The sequence below is a fragment of the Phalacrocorax aristotelis genome, chromosome 5 (genome assembly GCF_949628215.1).
Source record: "Phalacrocorax aristotelis chromosome 5, bGulAri2.1, whole genome shotgun sequence".
Taxonomy (NCBI): Eukaryota; Metazoa; Chordata; class Aves; order Suliformes; family Phalacrocoracidae; genus Phalacrocorax; species Phalacrocorax aristotelis.
Genome location: NC_134280.1, coordinates 68,585,969 through 68,606,133, shown reverse-complemented (window position 1 = coordinate 68,606,133; position 20,165 = coordinate 68,585,969). Strand labels below are relative to the sequence as shown.

The 20,165-nt window shown below is 48.3% G+C and overlaps 1 protein-coding gene across 2 annotated transcripts; it reads left to right on the top strand.

Moving 5' to 3' along the window:
* Nucleotides 1-122: 122 nt before the first annotated feature.
* On the top strand, nucleotides 123-7,630 carry CD59 (CD59 molecule (CD59 blood group)). Of its 2 annotated transcripts, none has more exons than XM_075095029.1 (4): nucleotides 123-817; nucleotides 3,166-3,238; nucleotides 3,932-4,033; nucleotides 6,015-7,630. In XM_075095029.1, exons 2-4 carry the CDS (start codon nucleotides 3,175-3,177, stop codon nucleotides 6,206-6,208), a joined length of 360 nt encoding a protein of 119 aa, XP_074951130.1. In that variant the 5' UTR covers nucleotides 123-817; nucleotides 3,166-3,174; the 3' UTR covers nucleotides 6,209-7,630. The 2 variants fall into 2 exon arrangements, with proteins under 2 accessions (XP_074951130.1, XP_074951128.1); XM_075095027.1 differs by having other exon boundaries at nucleotides 125-817; nucleotides 3,163-3,238.
* The last annotated feature ends 12,535 nt before the right edge of the window (nucleotides 7,631-20,165 follow it).

Sequence of the window (20,165 nt, the reverse complement as noted above, 5' to 3'; positions counted from 1 at the left end):
GGAGTGTAGAAATCTGCGCTGAGACAGCGGGAGGGAATTCAGTCGAGCAGGTGTTGGGTAGGTAACTGCCCCTAGAGCGCTCCCAACTGCCAAACGGTTGGCGTTACCCACACGCAGATTCCAAGACGTACCATACATATATAATGTCCTCCCCTTTGGCCACTGTCCCTCAGCACCCGCCTGATGTTCTGTCAGCTTCTCCTGCCTCAGATGCTGTTTGAGATCGATGCTTGGTTAGGACTTCTCCTGTCAAGGTAAAATAAGCCTTGTTGAACATCTATACGGTTAAAAACCTAACACACCCAACGGCAATATAATAAAGTCCTTTTGGTCTTGGAAAATGGTTACGCTCTGTGCAGAAGGAAGTGCAGTGGGTGCAAAATGCAGCTTGGGTAGGAATTAAACTTAGGCGAGCTATGTTTAATGAAGGGTGGGAAGAACCTCCCTTGTCAGCCATCAAGCCCTGTGACAAAAGCTTAGAGCTGGTACTACGCAGCATTACACAGGTAGGTACGTGGTGTGCACGGCTGTATGTAGGAGGGGTGCCTTCGTAAAAGTTTTTGTGGCCCGTGGAAGCATTGCGCGGGTAAGGCTCGGTCACCGTCCCTGCAGGAGGGCTCCTGCCCCGGCCTCACCTCCCGGGGGGCGCTCGGCCGAGCCTAGCCCTAGGCCGGGCCGTGAGCCGAGCCGGGCCGCGGGCCGAGCCGGGGCTGGCGCTCCGCCCCCGGGGCGGCGCAGTGATGAGGCGGCGCCGCTTCCCCCGTCCCCGCCGGCAGCTTACGGTGCGCGGCTGGGCGGTGGCGGCGGTCCGCGACAGGTGAGGGCCGGGCGGGGGCATCCCCTCGCCCCGTCGGGACCCTGCTGAGGGGCACGGGCGGGATGGCGGGCGAGGGGGCAAAAAGGCGGGTCCTCGGCGGTGCGGCTGGGGAGGGAAGGGCTTTTCCTAGGAATTGCGGGGAGGTGGGAAGGTTTTGGGTGAAAATCTGTATTTATGCGTATTAACCGGGGGTGAGGGGCGCGGACCTGTGTGGGGTTTTTTAGGTTGCCCGGCCCTGAGTCATGCCGGGGGTGGGGGGGGGGGGGGCGGCGGCGGCACCGCAGTGCGCTGAGCGGGGCGGGCTGCGGGGCGCCGGGAGCGGGTCCTGCGGGGGGAAGAACCCCCCGGAACGACGGCTGGACGCAGCTAAGAGCCCGGGCAGTGCTGCAGTGAGCTTAAAAAAATAGGTGGGAGGGAGCCAGGCTGCTGCTTTCAGTGAGTTGCGGACTATGAGACAGCTCGGCGGGCCAAGTGGCGCAACCCTGAGCGGCTGCTGAAATGCCCTGGTCCCCGCAGGGATGGGGCTCGTAGTCCTCGTTACCCTCTTCTTGCTGCTTTTCTGCTCTGAGGTTACGGTGACAGCAGCAGCCTAGTCCTGTACGTGTGCTCTCCCAGGTGGGACTGCAGAGGAATCCTGTTCCACAACCGAGGCAATAAGCCTTTCTTGCTATTCGCAGTTTGTTCCCTGTTATTTCTTGGTACCCAGATGGGTCGGATGCTTCAGCTAAAATAGCGGTTTTGAAAATACAGTTTAGGAAATGTTTTTTGGCTTTGTTGCTTTTAAGCCACATTGTGAATTGCTGTCTGTAATTTATCTTTTTTTTTAATCTAAAATTTTCGTGTTGGCTCATCTCTTTGTAGTTCAGGAGTACAGGGAAAAAACTGCTCATTTTCACAAAAATAGATTGGTTGAATGACTACTGTCAAAGCTATTATGCTGTCTCGGACGGTTTTTATGAATCTGCCTTATATTTATATAAGGTTTACATAAAGCCTTATATAAAGCTTAGGACTTACATATTCTGGTCATGCCTTGGTTTTGCTAAAAGGCAAAACTGTTCTACTCTGCGGACACTGGTGGGTGACTGAGGGCTCCTGGAAGATGGAGAGGTTTCCAGGGAGGTTCCTTTTGCTGTCCAGAATGGCTCTGGCTTTAACCACCAGACTAACAGATTCACATTGCTGTGGGATGAGCCTCTGGTCTTGGAAGGCTTCTCACCAAGTTATTTACCCCAGAAAATCATCTCATCTTCCACATTATGTTTTTTTTTTTTTCTTAATTTTTCCTGTTCAACAATAGGTCATGCAGACAGGAAAAAAAAGTGGTTTTTTTTTTGTTGGGTGGGGTTTTTTTTGTCAGTGGAAAAAATAACTAGACTTAAGGTTGAGAAATAGTAAACCAATATTGAAATCTGAACCCGTTTTTTCAAATCCACAGTCTTCTGGGAGGAAAAAACTCCATTCAATTGTGATTATGGTCTACCATGCTAGACTCTTAGCTGCACATAGAAATAGCTTCAAGCATTATTAACAGGGTGAAAAAGCAGTAACGTGACTGGCACTGCAGTCTTATCATAAGTGAAACTTGTTGTCTGGATGCCTTGAATTCTTTGGGACTTCAAATCCTACTCGGGCTTTGAAGACAAACATGAAATCGCACCCTCCTCGCACAAGTACGGTCCCTCTCTCCCCTCATGTCTGCTTGATACCTAGTCTGAGTAGCCTGCTGTCTGCAATAGCAGAGATTTTTCAGTAGTAGATATTATTGTTTGTGGTTCAGACTCCGTGTGCAGAATCTCATAAATCCTGCTTTGGAGTTGCCTACTTTAAAATGATCCTGACCTTCCCATGTCACTTACGGATTACCGTAATCGTGGAGGGCTCGAGCCATCACTGCAGTCACTTGGTGGGTTGTGGCATGTGTTGGTGAGAGGGAGAAATTTGGGGAGAGGATGGGCAAAGGCCCCTTATTGCAGATGGATCTCTTGCAACCCGGTGAGAGAGAAGAAAGGAGCAGAGTCTGGCTCCCGGGTTATTGAGGAATTGCTGTCAAAGAAAGCACATTCCAGACCTAAGTGGCCCCTCTCTTTGTTAGGCGCATTTGTAGCTGCAAGGAACTGGGAGACCTGTTGAATCGTGTAATCAGAGGGGAGGAAGGAAACCCATCTACAGCTCAAATCTCTGTTCTGGGAATAAAAATCCTCTCTCAGAAAGTGCGGAATTACTTTTCTCTTTCACTGCCTTTCCTGGCCAAGTCTTGAAACCTCAATTCCTCACCATGTATTTTGCTAGTTCCCTGTAGCTTTTAAATAGAATAAGCTTGTAACATCTGTTTGTCTTCAAAGTAGGGAAGAAGCATGATCAAGATGAACTGCTTCCTGTTAACCGCCTCCCTTGTTCTGGTTGCTTTTTGTAGTTGTGGTGAGTAAAAGGGAGGTACTTCCCTGATGCAGTTTTACGACAGGGGCTGGGGAAATCATGGAACAAATATCAGAGAAAGAACGATAACAAAAACACCTGCGTTATTAAATACCACTTTGGGGAATGACAGTAACCACCGAAGTAAGGCTTAGTTTCTGTTGCTGTCTTTGGTCGGAAGAGAGAATTGGGAGCAGAACATGATGCTGCTTAATGACACAACAGACTGTTCTGTTCTGCCGCTAGAAGAGTGGATTTCAGTTGTGTAAATTAGCAACTAGGTGCGTAGTGCAAGAGAGAAATGAGATTAAATAAAAATGGGATAGAATAGAATTCTGCTAGAAGTGTCTCTTCTCATCAGTCTTTTGGAAGAGGCAATCTTTAAGAGTAGGGCAAAGAAGCAAACATTTAATCCATTATTCTGCAGGGACATAAAGGTGTTTTTACAGGTGTTTGTACAGGGGCATAAGTGTTTTTTTAAAATGTCGTACATCCATGCTTCGAAATATTCCTTTCAAAATTGCCAGTCTCAATTTGTACACTAAAAAAAGCTTGTAAATTTGAGCTTGAGTCTAATAACCAGACATATGTTTCAGGTCAGTTAGATGCAGATAGTGATTATTTTTTTCCCCCTATTAATGCTGCTCCTGTTTCAGTACTTTATTATTCCGTAAAGATAAACCTCTGTCTTCGTAGGTTATACCTTAAGGTGTTACCACTGTGAGAACAGCCCTTCCTTGTGCAAGACCAACAGTACTTGCTTGGCAAATGAAGACACGTGCTTGCAGATGAAATTTGGTATGTATACTGTCCTACAGACCTAAAATAAACACGGTTATATCAGTTTTCATTGCCTGTACACTTCTGATCTGGCCTCAGCATGCATTTCTTAGCCTCATTCAAAAGAAGGTTGCGAATACTTTTGAAGGTCATGCTTATAGTAAATTGATATATTTTGACTTCCAAGGGGCTGATACAGGTAATGATCATTTAGATAGGTGATTTGTACTTGTACAAGCATATACACAGATATCTGTATGTCCAGATTTAAAAAAAAAAAAAAAAAAATCAAAAAACAGAAACAGCAAAAGACCTACTACCTAAGGGAGTTGGAAAAAAATAGGAGACAGCAATGACTTTGAGACACAAAACCCTTACCCTGAACTTGTTACACTTTAAAAACAGATAAAGCATGTGTGACCCGCAAAATAAACCTGTAAATGAAGAGTCATTTATGAATTGACACTATTAAAATAAATTATCCTGAGGATGAAGTCACCTGCATCTCAGAAATATGGTCAAGGATATTCAGGGCACAGAGTCAGTGTTCTAGTTGTTAAATAATATTTAAGTAACTCTTCTACTATGAGTGACAAGAGTTTCATTGGAAAACCAGAAGTACCGAGTCAACTGAAATAATAGAGCTACAAAGGTGATCAGGGGCTGGAGCATCTCCCTTGTGAGGAAAGGCTGAGAGACCTGGGTCTGTTCAGCCTGGAGAAGGGAAGGCTGAGGGGGAATCTCATCAATGCTTATAAATATCTGAAGGGTGGGTGTCAGGAGGATGGGGCTGGGCTCTTTTCAGTGGTGCCCAACGCCAGGCCAAGGGGCCACGGGCACAAGCTGGAACACGGGAAGTTCCACCTGAACATGAGGACAAACCCCTTCCCTGTGCGGGTGCCAGGGCAGGGGCACAGGCTGCCCAGGGAGGCTGTGGGGTCCCTTCCCTGGAGACATTCACACCCTGCCTGGACGCGGCCCTGTGCCCCTGCTCTGGGGGTGCCTGCTCACGCAGGGGGTGGGACGGGGTGAGCTCCAGAGGGCCCTTCCAACCCCCACCGTTCTGTGATCCTGTGATAATCTGCTTTCCCCGCTGGTTCCCTCTGCTCTAGGAAGACTGTTGGGCTGGCTTTGGACAGCGGGAACCAGGATGGGATGGGGCTTCCTTGTTTCTTGGGGTGGTCCCTGCCAAAGCCCATGACTTGGCATCGAGGAAGGAAAGCTTCTAATGCTGCTGGACCAGGACGCTGCTCTGTGCTGCTTGCATCCTAAGGAATTTTCTCTTTTGCTATTTCCCTTGAGCCTAAACCTTCACGAGCACAAACTGTAGGCTTTCTAGCATGCAGCCCATGGTGGTTGTCCATTGTCAGAGTCAGAAATTGAGTACTTGAGGTGTCAAGCAAGGGAGGGTGGAAGAGGAGTTGTTTGATCTCTGGTGTCCAGGGGAACAAGCGAGAAAAGGGGAAGACTCTTCTGCTCTTCAACCTCTGTCTTCTGCATGGTACTTCTGGAAATGAAGCTGGTCAGATCCGATGGGACTTGTCTTCAGCGCAAAAACTAGCTTGAGTTACTGGATTCGCTCTGAGCTTTGTGGAGGGAGAATGCCCGTGCTGTAGGACAGTGCAAGGGCATTGCAAGCTGGGCGAGACAGCGATGCGCTGTCTCCATCAGGGGTCTCAAAGCAGGTATCGAGCTCCACCCTGTATCTCCCAGTGGGTCATTTGGACTCAATTGGAAGCATTGGTTAGCTGGAGTTAGAGATATTCCTTAACCTTTGGCTAAGAACCACAAGAGAGTGCTGCGGAGGCAAGACCATGGCTTGCTATCACTATTTGCACTGCTAAACTCCTAGTGAAGGCAAATTTGGAAACTTCTAAACACTTGAAAAGAAGCTAAAAAAGCAGTATGTGGCAGTCTAGGCAGTGATTCTCTCTCCGCACCAAAAATGGTATTCCTTTCATTATTCACTTAATTTGTTTAATTTCTTTTTTCTTCTTAGGTAAATTGAGAACCTCCTCCTGCTGGAAGGCATCCCACTGCACTATGAATGAAATTGCTGAATTCTTCCAGTTGGATAATTTTGAATTCTTTTGCTGCCAACGCGACTTGTGCAATGAGAGCGCAATTACTCGGGTTAACAAAGCGGCCTTCAGTATTGCCTCTGTAATGACCATGTTATGGATGCTTCTGTAATAATCCTGATTTGTATGCCGTGCTTTCAAGCTGAAACTTCACAAACTCATTAACTCTTTTCTGAATTGTACTTCTTGCGTTTTCAGTTCCTAACTGTGGGCTGAAACCTTACCTCTTAATTTTAAATTCTGCTTCCTAAGGTTCCATCTGTTAAGTCGCTGTCTCTGTTTGTGGGAAGGAGATCTATACTGTTACCAGTTAGAGGGAATTCGGGTATTTTGGCCTGCCATATTCATGGGGAAAACAACTTGTTATGACGTAGCGTTATCTTCTGGAGAACCCGGGCAAACTTCAGTGGGTGATGTGAAAAGAAAGGAATGCTATAGGTTTTATGCTGGAAAACTATCATTTCTTACCGCCCCAAAAGTTAGTTGGGATTTCTGGGGTTTGGTTAGGTTTTTTTTGGGTGCTACCTTGTCATACACCAAGCAGTGCATTTGCCCTCAGCACAAGAATTGTTGGATCCTAACTATAAACTTGCTGCAGTCTTTGTGAGTATGGAAATAATTTCAAGTGATACAGGCTCTGTTCCTGTCACTGTAACATTTTTTTTTTTCTTTATACAAATGGATAATACAACCCTGTAAGTACCATTATTTTAGGAGGAAACATTTGCATTTCTTAAACCAAAACCAAAATAATGCTGTAAGTGAGAAACACTTTTCTCTCTTTTTATATGTCTGTGAGCATGCGGACAACACGCGCTAGCTTCTTTTTTTTCTTATACTTTTTTCATGTCTAGGATTTTAACTGAGCGTGTGCTTCACACTGAGTATTTACTGGTGTACTGGAAATTGTTTATAAAATGCTAAGGAATTGAAATGGCACATCTAGTTAATTTTCCAACATAGTTAGCTGTTGTTTTTGGTGGGTACAGTGACATGTAAACTTAACCCTTCAAGCTTCCACGTAAGAGTATTAAACAAAACCTCGCAGAACTTTATATTTGGCTTTTATGCAACTCTATAAATGCCAGTACAAAATATACGTGTATTCATATAGCATGAACAAAAACCGCTCAGTTTGTACGCGTAAGAGGTCTGAGGCTGAAATACTGTTGCTCTGCCTCAGTGGTGGAGACAGACCTTTGATACTTCTCTGGTGCTTAGGGACCCTCTCAGTTCAATACAATGTCAAATTCTCCTTTTTCTGTCCTGGAGCTCTTGGCATGTCCCTGCAAGAGCCGTGGTCCATTGCTAATGGCATATTCTCTTTCCGGGGACCCTCGCTTGTGCTATGCAGGGTGCCAGTGACACCGGTTCACCCAGTCATAACCAGGGTGTAGCTCCAAATCCACGCTGTATTCTGCAATGTAGCTTTTGGTTAAGCTAAGCTTAGCTCTGAAAGCATCCTGGGATCTTTCTGATCACTTGAAATATGGAAGTCATCCTCTCTTTGATTAATAAAAATGTCGAAAACGTGGAGAGTGTGGTTATTTATCAGCGCACTGTTTACAGCTGGATGTAACTAGTCTTTTTTGTACAAGATGCATCCGTGGTTCCCATCCGGAGACTCAAGAAGTTGCCGGCAGACTCCTTTTGCTTCTGCATTGGAGATGGGTGCTACGTGTCGTCGGTTAGTTTTGGCCGAGTGGTTATTTGGTTTAGGGAGCTGTTTGATAGGACAAGGGGTGATGGTTTTAAACTGAAAGAGGGTAGATGCAGACTAGATATAAGAAAGAAATTTTTTACTATGAGGGTGGTGAAACACAGGAACAGCTGCTCCCCCCGCCGTAGTTCTTAGCTCTAGTTAACTTCTGATACCTGTTTCAGGAGGGGAAATGGTTACATGTGATACTCCCTAAGTTTTAAGTGCTCTTAAGAGGAACTGTTGGCTTGAAGCGTGTGGCCAAGTTGAATAGAAAGCATTTTAGTTGGTATTTGTGAACCTGGACAACTGGGAAACAGTATTTTCCTCCCATCTCACAGGCTAATTGTACTTTGAACCTTTTGTGTCCATTCTCGATCCAGCAAGTACTGTAAGTGGTGATTTGATGATGTGCTAGGAAGAAGAAAACAGTCCTTGAATTCCAACTCTCTTGCCCTTCTTTTTATTTCCCATCCAAATAACAAAAGCAGACACTTAAATGACTAATTCCTGCACGGTGACTTTTTCCACTGGTGCACCACCACATGTCAGGCTCTTGCTCATTTTAGACGAAGAAGTGGTATCAAAGCACTGACTCAATAGACAGCTGGGGGAAAGTTTGTAGCAGAGAAGGTGTCTTGTGTTAAGCCAAGCTGCTAGATTCCTTATGCTTAAACCATCTTGGCTGCAGCATTTTTGCTCTACTATATTGTCAATGTCTCTATTTTGATGGTTGGCACTTTTAAACCCGTTTGATTGCTGTATGGTCTGCCTGTGTAAAATATTCTTTTATTTTTTTTTCCAGTAAGTGCAAAAAGAAGCTCAGTATTTTGTCTGTCTGATAATACTTTGAACAATCATTTTTAATATTTGTTTTTTGGTAGCCTTGAATACTTTCTTGTCTAATCTATCATATTTCTCCTTCCTTTCTCTTCTAGAAGCAGCTTGAGCAACGAGTCCTTGTGTTTTGCACTCTAGAAGGCCACTTCTTTTGTAAAGATCAACAGAGGCGTTGTTTAATTCTTGTGGTGAGAAGGCATGTAGCAAAGTAAGAGAATTTGCTGTGAAAGCAAACAACTTTAAAAAAAAATTACTAGATTTCAAGTGGAAAGCATCCCTTTTGTCCTTCTCCAGGGAACGGTACATTAGTTACTGTTTTGGAATAAGTTTTTTTCACACTGTTTTGGTCTAGCAGCGATTTAGGATTTATTAGTCGTTTTGAGATAGATCACAAAATTCGGTTGTATAATTCTTAAGCATCAGCCAGTTTAACAGATTGGTTCAATGAAATTTGTTACGATCAAAATAGCAACTTATTTAAAGACTTGAGAATGGCAAGGGTCACCCGAAACTTACAGCAGGGTTATAAGCACAGATGGGGTTTAAATCAAATCGCACACGTACACAGACAGACCAACAAACAGCTCTAAATCCAATCGCACACGTACACACAGACAGGCACCTAAACAGTTTAAATCAAATTGTGTGCGCGCGCACACGCACACAGAGGTTAACCTGTGATTAAAATTTCCCTTTTTTAGAGTTTGAATTACTCACCATTATATGCCAGCATTCATCAACAGACCGACAGTGAACCTCATAAACTCAGGCCTTTGAGTCCTCGCAAAATCATCAATGGACAATCCTTCAATCCTCGCAAAACCTACCCAGCGAGGCATCCCAGCCCAGGGGGAGACAGCGGGTCGCACAGTCCGCTGCGGTCCCAGAGAGCTCCAAAGGTCTCGCTTTTGGATCGCTATTTATAGGATCTCGAGATGATTGGGTTTGGTCAGTGTTTCTCATCCTGGCCACATTCTGGTGCTGAGTCATTCTGGTATGGAATTTAGGCAGCAGATGGCCCAGGTGTGGGCCTGACACGCAAGTCACTGCACTTGTGACTAAGATAACAGGAAAATGAGAATTTTTTCCCAAAACATGCTTATCCTGAGATCTCAGAATGCCCTGCAGGGCTGTACCACCACAGTTACATAGGCTGATTCTCAGCTCATGCCACTCACAAGCTAAACGATGATGCAAACGTTCCATGTTTTGACATATATTTGCATCTTCTAAGCCTGCATGGTCCGACGGGTGAGCTGTCTCCTGCAGAAGTTGTTGAACTGCTGCCTGAACATTGGCACTTCTCCCACTGCTGCTGTATTATGCCCAGATTTGATGGCCAGCCCTCAAAGATGGGTAACCAGAGCCATCACAACCTGAGATCGAACACAATTCCGCTTAGTGATAGTAAGACGATATAGTACAGGGTGCCAGCGATCAATTCTGCGTACAGGTATCGCATCAGTGCAAACAATCGGTTTTGCTTTAGGTTTGCATGCACTTTAAAGACAGCTCCATCTTTGCTCTGAGCTACAGAGCAAACAACCCTCATTAGGTTGTTACAACATTTTCCGTAGCTATAATTGGTCATTTGTGAGTACAGCCTTGGTACGGTCTTGTGACTCTTCGCTTTTACATACGTCCCTATTCTTAAGTCTGTGACATTTTCACTCTGTGTAACAGTAGAATTAAAGTGTATGATAATTTCTTGACTATTATTTATATCTAGTTATGGCACCGTTATTGGATGGACTGGAATTTAGCTCTTTTCTGGTTATAATAGCTAATTACAAGGAACTGAAGGGCTGGTGGACAGAGAATCACAGAATGGCTGACGCTGGAGGGACCTCTAGAGGTATCTGGTCCAACTCCCTGCTCAAGCAGGGCCATCTAAAGCCAATTGTCTGGGACCATGTCCAGACAGCTTTTGAATATCCCCAAGGATGGAGAATCTACCACCTCTCTGGGCAACCTGAGTTAGTGCTCGGTCACCCTCACAGCAAAAGTGTTTCCTGATGTTCAGAGGGAACCTCCTGTGTTTCAATTTGTGCTCATTGCCTCTGGGCCTGGCATGGGACACCTCTGGAAAGAGCTTGGCTCCATCTGCTTTGCACCCTCCCTTCAGGTACTTATTGATAAGGTCTTCCCTGAACCTTCTCTAGGATGAACAGTCCCAGCTCTCTCAGCCTTTCCCCATAGGAGAGCTGCTCCAGTCCCTTCATCATCTTGGCAGCCCTTTGCCGTACTCTCTCCGGTATGTCCATGTCTCTCTTGTACTGGGGAGCCCAGAACTGGGCACAGTAATGCTGCTCTGGTCTCACCAGTGCTGAGCAGAGGGGAAGGACCACATCCTCTGAGCTGCTGGTAATACTTTGCCTAATGCAGCCCAGGCTACCATTTGCCGCCTTTGCAGCTAGGGCACATCACTGGCTCACGCTTAGCTTGGTGTCCACCAGGACCCCCAAGTCCTCTTCTGCTAAGCTGCTTTCCAGCTGGTCAGTCCCCAGCATGTCCTGGTGCCTGGGGCTGTTCCCAGTCTTTGGGGTGGGTGTCACAAAATGGGCCTTGAACCACAGGGAGCCCTAAGTTTAAAGCTCAGCGGGAAGTGGAGGTACTAGGCAGTTTGTGTGACTTGGCTGTGTCCTGTAAGATACAGGATAATGCAGACTATATTCAGGGTGAACTGCTCTATTACCGTGCAAACGTGCCTGTTGCTCTCTGCAGTGAGTGCTGGCTATCAAGCCACTACTCTCTGGGTTTCTTTTTGGATTTGTTTTGTAATTCTCTAAATGGTTTGCTCTGTTCTGAATGAGTGGCATGACTAAACCCTCATCTTTAGCTGTTTACCTCTGAGCATGCTTTTTTCACCAGTACACATAATTTTTATACTAATGGCCATCCAGCCATCAAAGAGTATTCTTCCCTGCATCTACTTCTCAATATTGATTGCTCTCATAACCATTAGTCCCCTTTTTCTGGGGCACAAGTTCACGAAGGAGTTATTTTTCCCTACAGGCGTATGAAGAAGGAGCTAGCAAATGGAAGCTGAAGCAGTAGCAGCAAGCGGTATGTGCAGAAATTTGTTCTTGTGATCTGCCTTTGCCATTAATTCCTCCTACAATCCCTCCTGCGAGTTTCTGCCTTCTGCATGGTGGTGACTAGCTGTCCTTTCACTTGAACATGGGCATGGAGAGCATGGAAGCCCCATAGTACTGGTGGGACGGTGGGGCTGATATACCTGGTTGATAGGGATTTTGCTTTACCCTGTCTGAAGTCCTTCTCTAGTTTTACCATCACTCATCAAAGAGAAGGTGGGATGTCTCCGTGCTATTTCAGGATGCAGGAAATTGTGAAAAGAAGCAGATGCATGGGAAAAAACAGGTAGGCAGAGCAAGCAATTTCCTCCCACTGCTTGTTGGAGTGAGAGGAATGAGGAGGCTGACCAGCGAGGAGTTTTTATTTTGTAAAAAGGAGGAGGACTTGCTAAGATAATAAAGTAGTCCCAACTGCACATTAAGTAACTTGCTGTTGTGCTAACTGGGACAGCTGGCTATTGCCATTATATAAATATGAAATGCATTTAATAACAGTGGTGTTGCTCCAGCTGGAAGAGAGTTTAATGTGGCTGAATCTCTACATGTCTCCAAGGGGCTTCCATCTTCCTGGTAAATAGTCAGTCCTAGGGTTGGCATCATAACAGCTTGGTTGCAAGCTAGGCCTGAACATTCAAGCCAGTGTTATCTGTCAGATTCACATGTGTGTTTGGGCAGTGTTGCTGTACGCTTCTATGGGAGAACTTATCTTGGGCCGCATATCTCCGGGACACAGGGCTCTAGCCACCCTGGGGACAGTGGTGCACAGACATCAATATGATGGATACAAAATGTCCGTTTATTTAGCTGTGTCACACGCTTATATAGCTCTTGCGCTTCCTGTTCCTGCCACTCCTATGGGGAGGAGTCTATCTTTCCGTCACATCCCGTGATCTTCCGGTCGCCGATCCCTGTCTATTCCCCTACATCTCCCCCTCCCCATGCTACGAAAAATTCTACAAATCTACTTGCGTAAGCGGATACATATTGCGATCAGGTCTATATTCATGTAACTCTCGCAGGCGCTCTCTGATTTGTCTTATAACGCAGCATAACAATGGCAGCCCACAAGTAACCATGGTTACTACACACAACAAGATCCCCCCAATTATTACTATCCAATCCCAGTTCATATCTCTCTTTTGCCGCCCTTTCCCAGTGTCGCTCTCGTTGCAATAGTGCTTGCGATCTTGTCAAGGAGCTCATTTCTTTTCCCAATGGTACGGCTAGCATGAGGATCCATGTCAGCAGACCCTGCAAAGAGACAACTCAGAAAGGGATTATTCATTGTACATCCTTGCACAGTTCTGCTTTCACACACTTTGCAGGCACCCACTCTATGCACCCTTCATTCTCAACCGCAGCGTAGCCCCTCCCCAGGCATCTCAGTTTCCATCCTCTCTCCCATTGCTCACTGCCCGGGAACCTTACTTGTACCTGCGGATAGCGCTCGCCTGCTTGAGCTTTGCCAAAGTGCTTCTCCACGGCTGTAACTTGCTCCTGCCCGCGTATAAAATGATTAAGCGAATATAATGCATGCGTTAAAGTAGTTTGCTGAGCTGCTATGGGTATAGCTCCCTTATACCTCTCCCCCTCCCCAAGCTGTATTATTTTTGCTTTCAAGGTGCGATGAGCGCGTTCAACTATTGCCTGCCCCGTGCTATTGTAAGCAATGCCGTGTTTTAATACAATATTCCAACCTTTACACCATTCTTCGGTACTTTTGAGCCCGAAAGCATGGTCCATTGTCTGTTTTTATCTCGGTGGGCTTTCCAAGCCACGCCATTACCGTGGTCCAATGCGCAGTCAAGTGTGTTGCGGTCTGCTTCCGATGTTGAGTAGCCATGATGACTCCACTATATGTATCAACTGTAATTGCCAGGTGCCGTCCGGGGGCCAGCTGTGGACATTCAGTAAAGTCAGTCTGCCAGATAGCATTTGCTTCCAGTCCTCGAGGGTTGACTCCTGCCTCCCACAATGGCGAGTGCTGACAGCAAGGACAGGTGGCTACTACTTCTCTTGCTGCTCTTATTGAGATGCCACACTCCTTTGCCAAGGCTTTAGCACCCAGGTGCAGTTGTTCATGCAGTTTCTTTGCCTCCGCCAATGTCCAGACTCCCGCGGCTGCCTCATCAGCCATGCGATTCCCCTCAATCAGTGGTCCAGGCCCCGTCTGATGACTGCGAATGTGAATTACTGTCACAGTTGCTCCTCGCTGCGATAAAGCAACCTCTAGCATCAAGGCAATTTCCGTGTGTGGTACACCCTCTCGTTTCATGGACATGACTAATTTATACACGTATAAGGAGTCTGTGCACACATTTATATGCCGATCTATATCCTTTCGCAGGGCCATCTCTAGCGCTTTCACCTCCAGCCACTGCACACTTTTACCCTGCTCCTCATACGTCTGGCGCATCCAACTATTCTCTTGTTTCCACACTACCGCCGCTCTGTTCGTCTTCGAGGAAGCGTCTGTGAAATATGTTGGTCCTGGGTGAGGGGTATCCAAAACTCTACTATCCACACTCAGATCCACCACTTTGGCTGTCTCGGCCCACCTCTGTACTGTGCCTGTGACGATTTTCCCTGGGTATGAGTATACTGCCAATTGTATATCCTCTTCACTCTCTACCACCTTCCGCCATTTCTCCCCATTCCACGGCACTGTCAGCTTATCTGGCTCCTTCCCAAAAATTCCCTTGCTTTCCCGTCGCAGACGCCAAATCATTCCCCTGGCTACCTTGACTTTTGTGGAGAACACATCCTTGGGAACCTTCTGATATACCCATTGCAGTGGCTTTTCTTCCCCTGTCCGTATTTGATATAGCAATCCTAACCCTCCACCGGCGGTCAGAATCCAACCTGCAATTAATTCCTCCTGGGGGTCCCACCGCCATACTCCTTCCTTTTGCATTCGACGTTCTATCATCTGCAACTGCTGGACTGCCTCAGGGTCTAAACTCCTGGGCTCCCATGGGTCGGTCCCTTTCAGCAACGCATAGAAAGGTTGCATCTCCTCACCGGTGACACGCACGAATGTCCGCAACCACTGCAGTGCTCCTACCAGCTTCTGTACATCGTGTAAATTTTTAACCTTAGGTGTAAGTTTAATAGGCTGAGCTTGTATGCAATCCCCTTGTATTCTAGCACCCAGAAAGCCACACACTGGTCCTCGCTGTACCTTTGCCTCAGCTACCTTGAGGCCCTGTCCCGCAAGACCCCTTTGGGTGTCTGAAAAGACTTGTTCACACAACGCCTCGGTGGGCACAGCTATGAGGACGTCATCCATGTAGTGGATCACGTAGATTCTCTCCTGATACTGCTGCCTTACTTGCTGCAATGCAGAAGCCACGTACCTCTGGCAGATCGCTGGAGAATTTTTCATCCCCTGCGGAAGTACTGTCCACTGCCATCTACTACCTGGTTCTGCGCAGTTCACCGCGGGCAGAGTAAAGGCAAATCTCTTTCTATCATCTGGATGTAGCGGAATACTGAAGAAGCAGTCTTTGATATCTAAAACAATGACTCGCCATCCTTTCGGGACAGCACTCAGATCTGTAGGCCGGGTTGGAGAGGCCCCATGTCCTCCATTTGCTGATTTACTGCTCTAAGGTCATGCAGCATCCTCCATTGGTTTTTATCTTTCTTTTTTATAGCAAATATAGGGGTGTTCCACGGGCTCATCGAGGGCTCTAGGTGCCCTGCTTCGTGCTCTCGTTTTACTATAGCTCTTACAGCCTCTGTTTTCTCTGTTGTCAGGGGCCACTGCTCCACCCAGACGGGCTGTTCGGTTTTCCACACTAACTTGTGGTGACGAAGTCCCTCTGAGGCAGTGGCCCTTATGCTAAATTTTTCAACCCAATCCCCATCTGGGCAAGGGCGTCTCGCCCTAACAAGGGGCTTGCTACCCCATCTGCTACTAGTATGGTCACTACGGCCGTGAGGAGCTTCCCTGCCTCCTCGTCCATGACTTCGAGTTTCACAGGGCAAGTACTAGTTCTCGTCTGTTGTTCTCCTCCTACCCCTATTATACGTTTTCCCATGGCAAGGGGCCAAGTTGGTGGCCACCGTTCGAGTGGCATCACTGTGACATCTGCCCCGGTATCCACTAACATTCCCAGGCATATCCGTGCCGGGCAACTCAGCTCTTGCGGGGTAATCATCACTGCTGCCATGGGTCTCTTGTTACAGCCTATGACCAAGGCCACGCGGGGGCTGTAACGTGCAAGTCTTGCTGGTTCTGCTCCCCTGCCTGAAGTTTCACTCCCCCTTGGCCCGCTACGGTGGGCCAAGCTCCTGGCGCTGGCAGCATGATGGGGGCCATTTGACTCACAGGAGGCGCGAATCCCCCTCGCTTCGCCCTCCTTTGGCCGTTTCCCGGCTTCGTAGTTGGACAATCTCTTGCCAGGTGTCCTGGCTTCCCACACACCCAGCACCTCCCTACTGGGCACGCTCCTCCTCCATTACGTCCTCCCCTTTCCCCTAGCGGGCACCCAGCTTTAAAGTGCCCTCGCTGTCCACACAAGTGACATCTCAGCCCCACCCCGGCCGCTTGCACCAGCACCCTTTCTTCGCTTCCACAGTCAGGGTTCTGGCAGATGTGCGCTCCCGCACCGCCATGCTGATTCAACGCCTCCTGGCGCAAGACATGCCTAATGGTTTGACCCAATGAAGCCCCCACCGCCAGGGTGCGGAGGATATCTTGTGATTGCGGATTTGCTTGATTTCGGAGGCAATCCATAAGGACTGCCTCCTTGGCTGCTGGTGGCAATTCTGATTCTATAATAGCCTTCTGCAACCTGTCACAAAACGTTGTAAATGGCTCTGCTAGTCCTTGCTGTATCTTTTGCCAAGGTTCTGCTTTTTTCTCATACCTGCCCACTTCGCTATACGCTTTGCGGGAACTCTCCGTTACCGCTTGCAGCTCCCTGCCCCTCCTCCAGGAGCTATCCGGACAGGGAATATCCCGGGCATCTCTATCCTTACTCCATCGAGGCTACAATCTCTGGCTATCAGCCGCCAGTTAGGTAACTCGACTGACTGTCGCTGGGGCGCCCCCTTCGTTAAGGGTCCTGTCTGCCGCCGAGTTACTTCCCCTAGTGCGCGCATAGCCTGCTGCAGCTGCCGCAGCACGTCCTCCGCGGACCCCTCCGGAGCTGCAGCGCTCCGGACGTCCCCTTTTGGTGGTCCCTCCCCTCCCTCCTTCTGACTGGTCCTCCGAGTCCCTGCTGCCTTATGCCTCTTTTTTGCGCGCTGCAGGCAAGCTGCCCCCTCTTCCCACATGTGGGCATTGGTTTCTCCCCCAACTTCTGATTCGCTGCTACTCGAGGTTGGTCTATACCCCCCCTGTCCTCCCCTCCAGGCACCCCAATCCCCCTCCTCGTCCGACTCCCATCTCAAGGGTTGCCCCGGGAGCCAGTCTCGAGGGCCGGGCAGAGGGCGGTGCCGCCGCCGGCGCTGCTTCCGGCGCTGGTCGTCTTTCTCCTTCCGCTCCGTCACTCCCGCTGCGTCCGCTGCCACGCCCCCCTCCCCGCGCGCAGGTACCCGCGCCTGCGCCAAATCGTCCCAGGGGTATGCGGGGGGGGGGGGGCATTCCAAAGGTCCTGCTGGCTCAACAGGGAACACCGCCGCTTCCCGATCCACCTCCTTGGGAGCCTCAGACTGAGTCGCTGGCCAGGCTACTCCGTCCGAACTCTCCGCTTCTTCCCCACCCCCCGCGATGCTTGCCCCTGTCTGGGTCCCCACTGCCCCTCCTGGGTCTCTTTCCAGGCTACTGTCGCCTGTAGCACCGTGCAGGCACCGCCGCGCCTGCCGCCACGTCTCCTGATCGTCCCGAGCCTTCAATAGTAACCGGTGTATCTTTCCCCAGAGCTGTATGTACTGGGTTTTTCCCATCATAGCCCTTTCGGCTAACTCCTCTTTAATTCTCACCCAATTATCCTTATTAAATATGTCTGCGGGACTTCGTATGAGCCCCTGCATAATCATCCATTGGATGGCCTTTGAGGTAGGCGCCTTCGATATCGAAGTACCATATTCCTTCCCCAATCCCTTCAGTACCTTTACGACTGAATCCATGGCGCGCCCGCCGACCTGCGGCTCCCCATCCCGCCCCTGCGTGCCTCAAGCTATCTTTTCCCCCCGGCGACCTTGCCATGCCGTCCCGCCGATCACGTCGGGGTCACCACTTGTTGCTGTACGCTTCTATGGGAGAACTTGTCTTGGGCCGCATATCACTAGCTAGCCACACAGTGCTTTTTTCCCCCATTTGTATGATGCCCGAAGAAGCCTTCATTCTCATGAGCGCCCTGTGCTGCGTTCAAGCCCTCAGTGCTGTGGTTCATTTCATGCCCATACTCCTATTTCCAGAGGTGCTAATGTCTTCCAGAGAACTTCAGGCACCCATCGTCATCAGCTGTCATGCCACTAAATGTTCAAGGCATGGATGAGAACACGCACAACGCAGTAATTGTTTATCTCGCATCTGAAACGAATGAAGATATAGGCTGCAGTGTTGCACCAGGAAAACATTAAAGTGATTACAATGACACCCGCATCTTTAAATCTAATCTCTTCTAAAGCCTGATGGGTTTCTTCCTGCATGTTCCCAGTCATTTTAGTGTTGTCTCCTGTAAATTAAAGCTTATTCTCTGTTCCATGTCCTATAGGGTGAACTGGTACTTGTCTGGGAAATGCTGGGCCTGTAGCTGGGACACACCAGAAACCAGACAGTGCTGGATACTGCTAGAAAGCTGCAGTTTGCAGGCAGAAGAAATGACTGTTTAAACTATTACAGAAGGCAAAATACCTGCAGCTGCAGCTGTCAGACACAATGTACAGCTTGCTTTTGCACTTATGAGTATGTCCTAGCCCATAGAAAGCTGGAGGTGGTTTCCTTGTTTCTGCTTAGAAAAAGGATTTTTGGTCCATTCCTCTCCCTGAAAGCAAGATCAATATAAGTATTGTTATGAAAATTCCCTTCCCTAACAATATAGCAACCAGTCTGTATAATACAAAAGTGTTTTAACTTTGTTAATATGTATATTAGTTCACATTATACACTGTAATGTAATGAGTTAGTGGAATTTTATGGAGACTTTGGCATTGTTGTGTGTAAGAATAACAAACTGAAGGCCCTGGTAAGAAGGACTTTGTTTCTTGGAAGCTTAGCGCTGTCTGTGTACCCGATTGAAGGGCATAAGGACCCTACGTAAAACCGCATTTGAGTGCCCCGATTGGGCTGGCACACCTCATGCACACCAGCTCTTTACCCTTGGATTTCTTGATGTTGCATCCTAGCCTCTTGCCGTGGTCGGCACGGACAAGTTGTGAATGTTCATGACACTAGGTGCACCTATACCCTTACGAACCTTGAAGACCTCCGCTGAATGGAATTCCTTCTCTCCACAGGAAATTTATCAGAGGGCTTCACTTTTTTCCTAATGTTTAACTTCATCTTCCTGCTGAAATTACAGTTAAGAAATGAATTAGATAGAACGACTTAGTTTTTGGTTGTGGTAGATTATAGAGCAGGCAGGCTAGTTTAATCCATTACTAAAAATACCTGAAACGTATTGTGCTAGCTTGATAGAAGAAGTAAGCAAGCTTTAGCCTGGTGAAGGTATAATGGTAATATTCTTTTCCTCAGAAATAATTTTCATCTGGCAGTGTAATCTTGACTTCTCATTTTCCTCTTTAAGATTAGTTTAGGAGGAAATAAGTTGTAAGTTATTTTTTTTAATATGTGTTATGAAGAGTACTTAAGTCAGATGCTCTCAAGTCACCTAATGAAATGTATTCATCTAATGAATCCTGGGCTCAGGTTTGGGCCCCTCGGGACAAGAAGGCCCTTGAGGGGCTGGAGCGTGTCCAGAGAAGGGCAGCGGGGCTGGGGCAGGGTCTGGAGCACAAGTGTGCTGGGGGGCGGCTGAGGGGGCTGGGGGGGTTTAGCCTGGAGAAGAGGGGGCTGAGGGGAGCCCTTCTCGCTCTCTGCAGCTGCCTGAGAGGGGCTGGAGTGAGGGGGGGGTCGGTCTCTGCTCCCAAGTCACCAGTGACAGGGTGAGAGGGAACGGCCCCAAGCTGCGGCAGGGGAGGGTTAGGTTGGATGTTAGGGAAAACTTCTTCCCTGCCAGAGCGGTCAGGCCCTGGCACAGGCTGCCCGGGGAGGTGGGGGAGTCACCATCCCTGGGGGTGTTCAAACACCGTGTAGACGTGCCACTTGGGGACATGGTTTGGGAGGCCTGGGGGTGTTGGGTTGGCGGTTGGACTTGATGATCCCAGAGGTCTTTTCCAACCTTAGCGATTCCATGATTCGATCTCCTTCATCACCTCCGAGGGACCAGGGGCACGCGAGCGCCGCCAGCCGAGGGGCGGGCGTGCCGCGGTCCTCCGCGCCGCCAGGGGGCGCTGGCGCCGCCGGCTGAGGTCTGCCGCCG

What these genes read in the sequence shown, in the direction of transcription:
- CD59 (XM_075095029.1), top strand. Translation starts at nt 3,175, where the DNA reads ATGATCAAGATGAACTGCTTCCTGTTAACCGCCTCCCTTGTTCTGGTT. An exon ending in GGTTGCTTTTTGTAGTTGTG is followed by an intron (nt 3,239 to 3,931) that starts GTGAGTAAAAGG and finishes CTGTCTTCGTAG; the next exon opens with GTTATACCTTAAGGTGTTAC. An exon ending in GTGCTTGCAGATGAAATTTG is followed by an intron (nt 4,034 to 6,014) that starts GTATGTATACTG and finishes TTTTCTTCTTAG; the next exon opens with GTAAATTGAGAACCTCCTCC.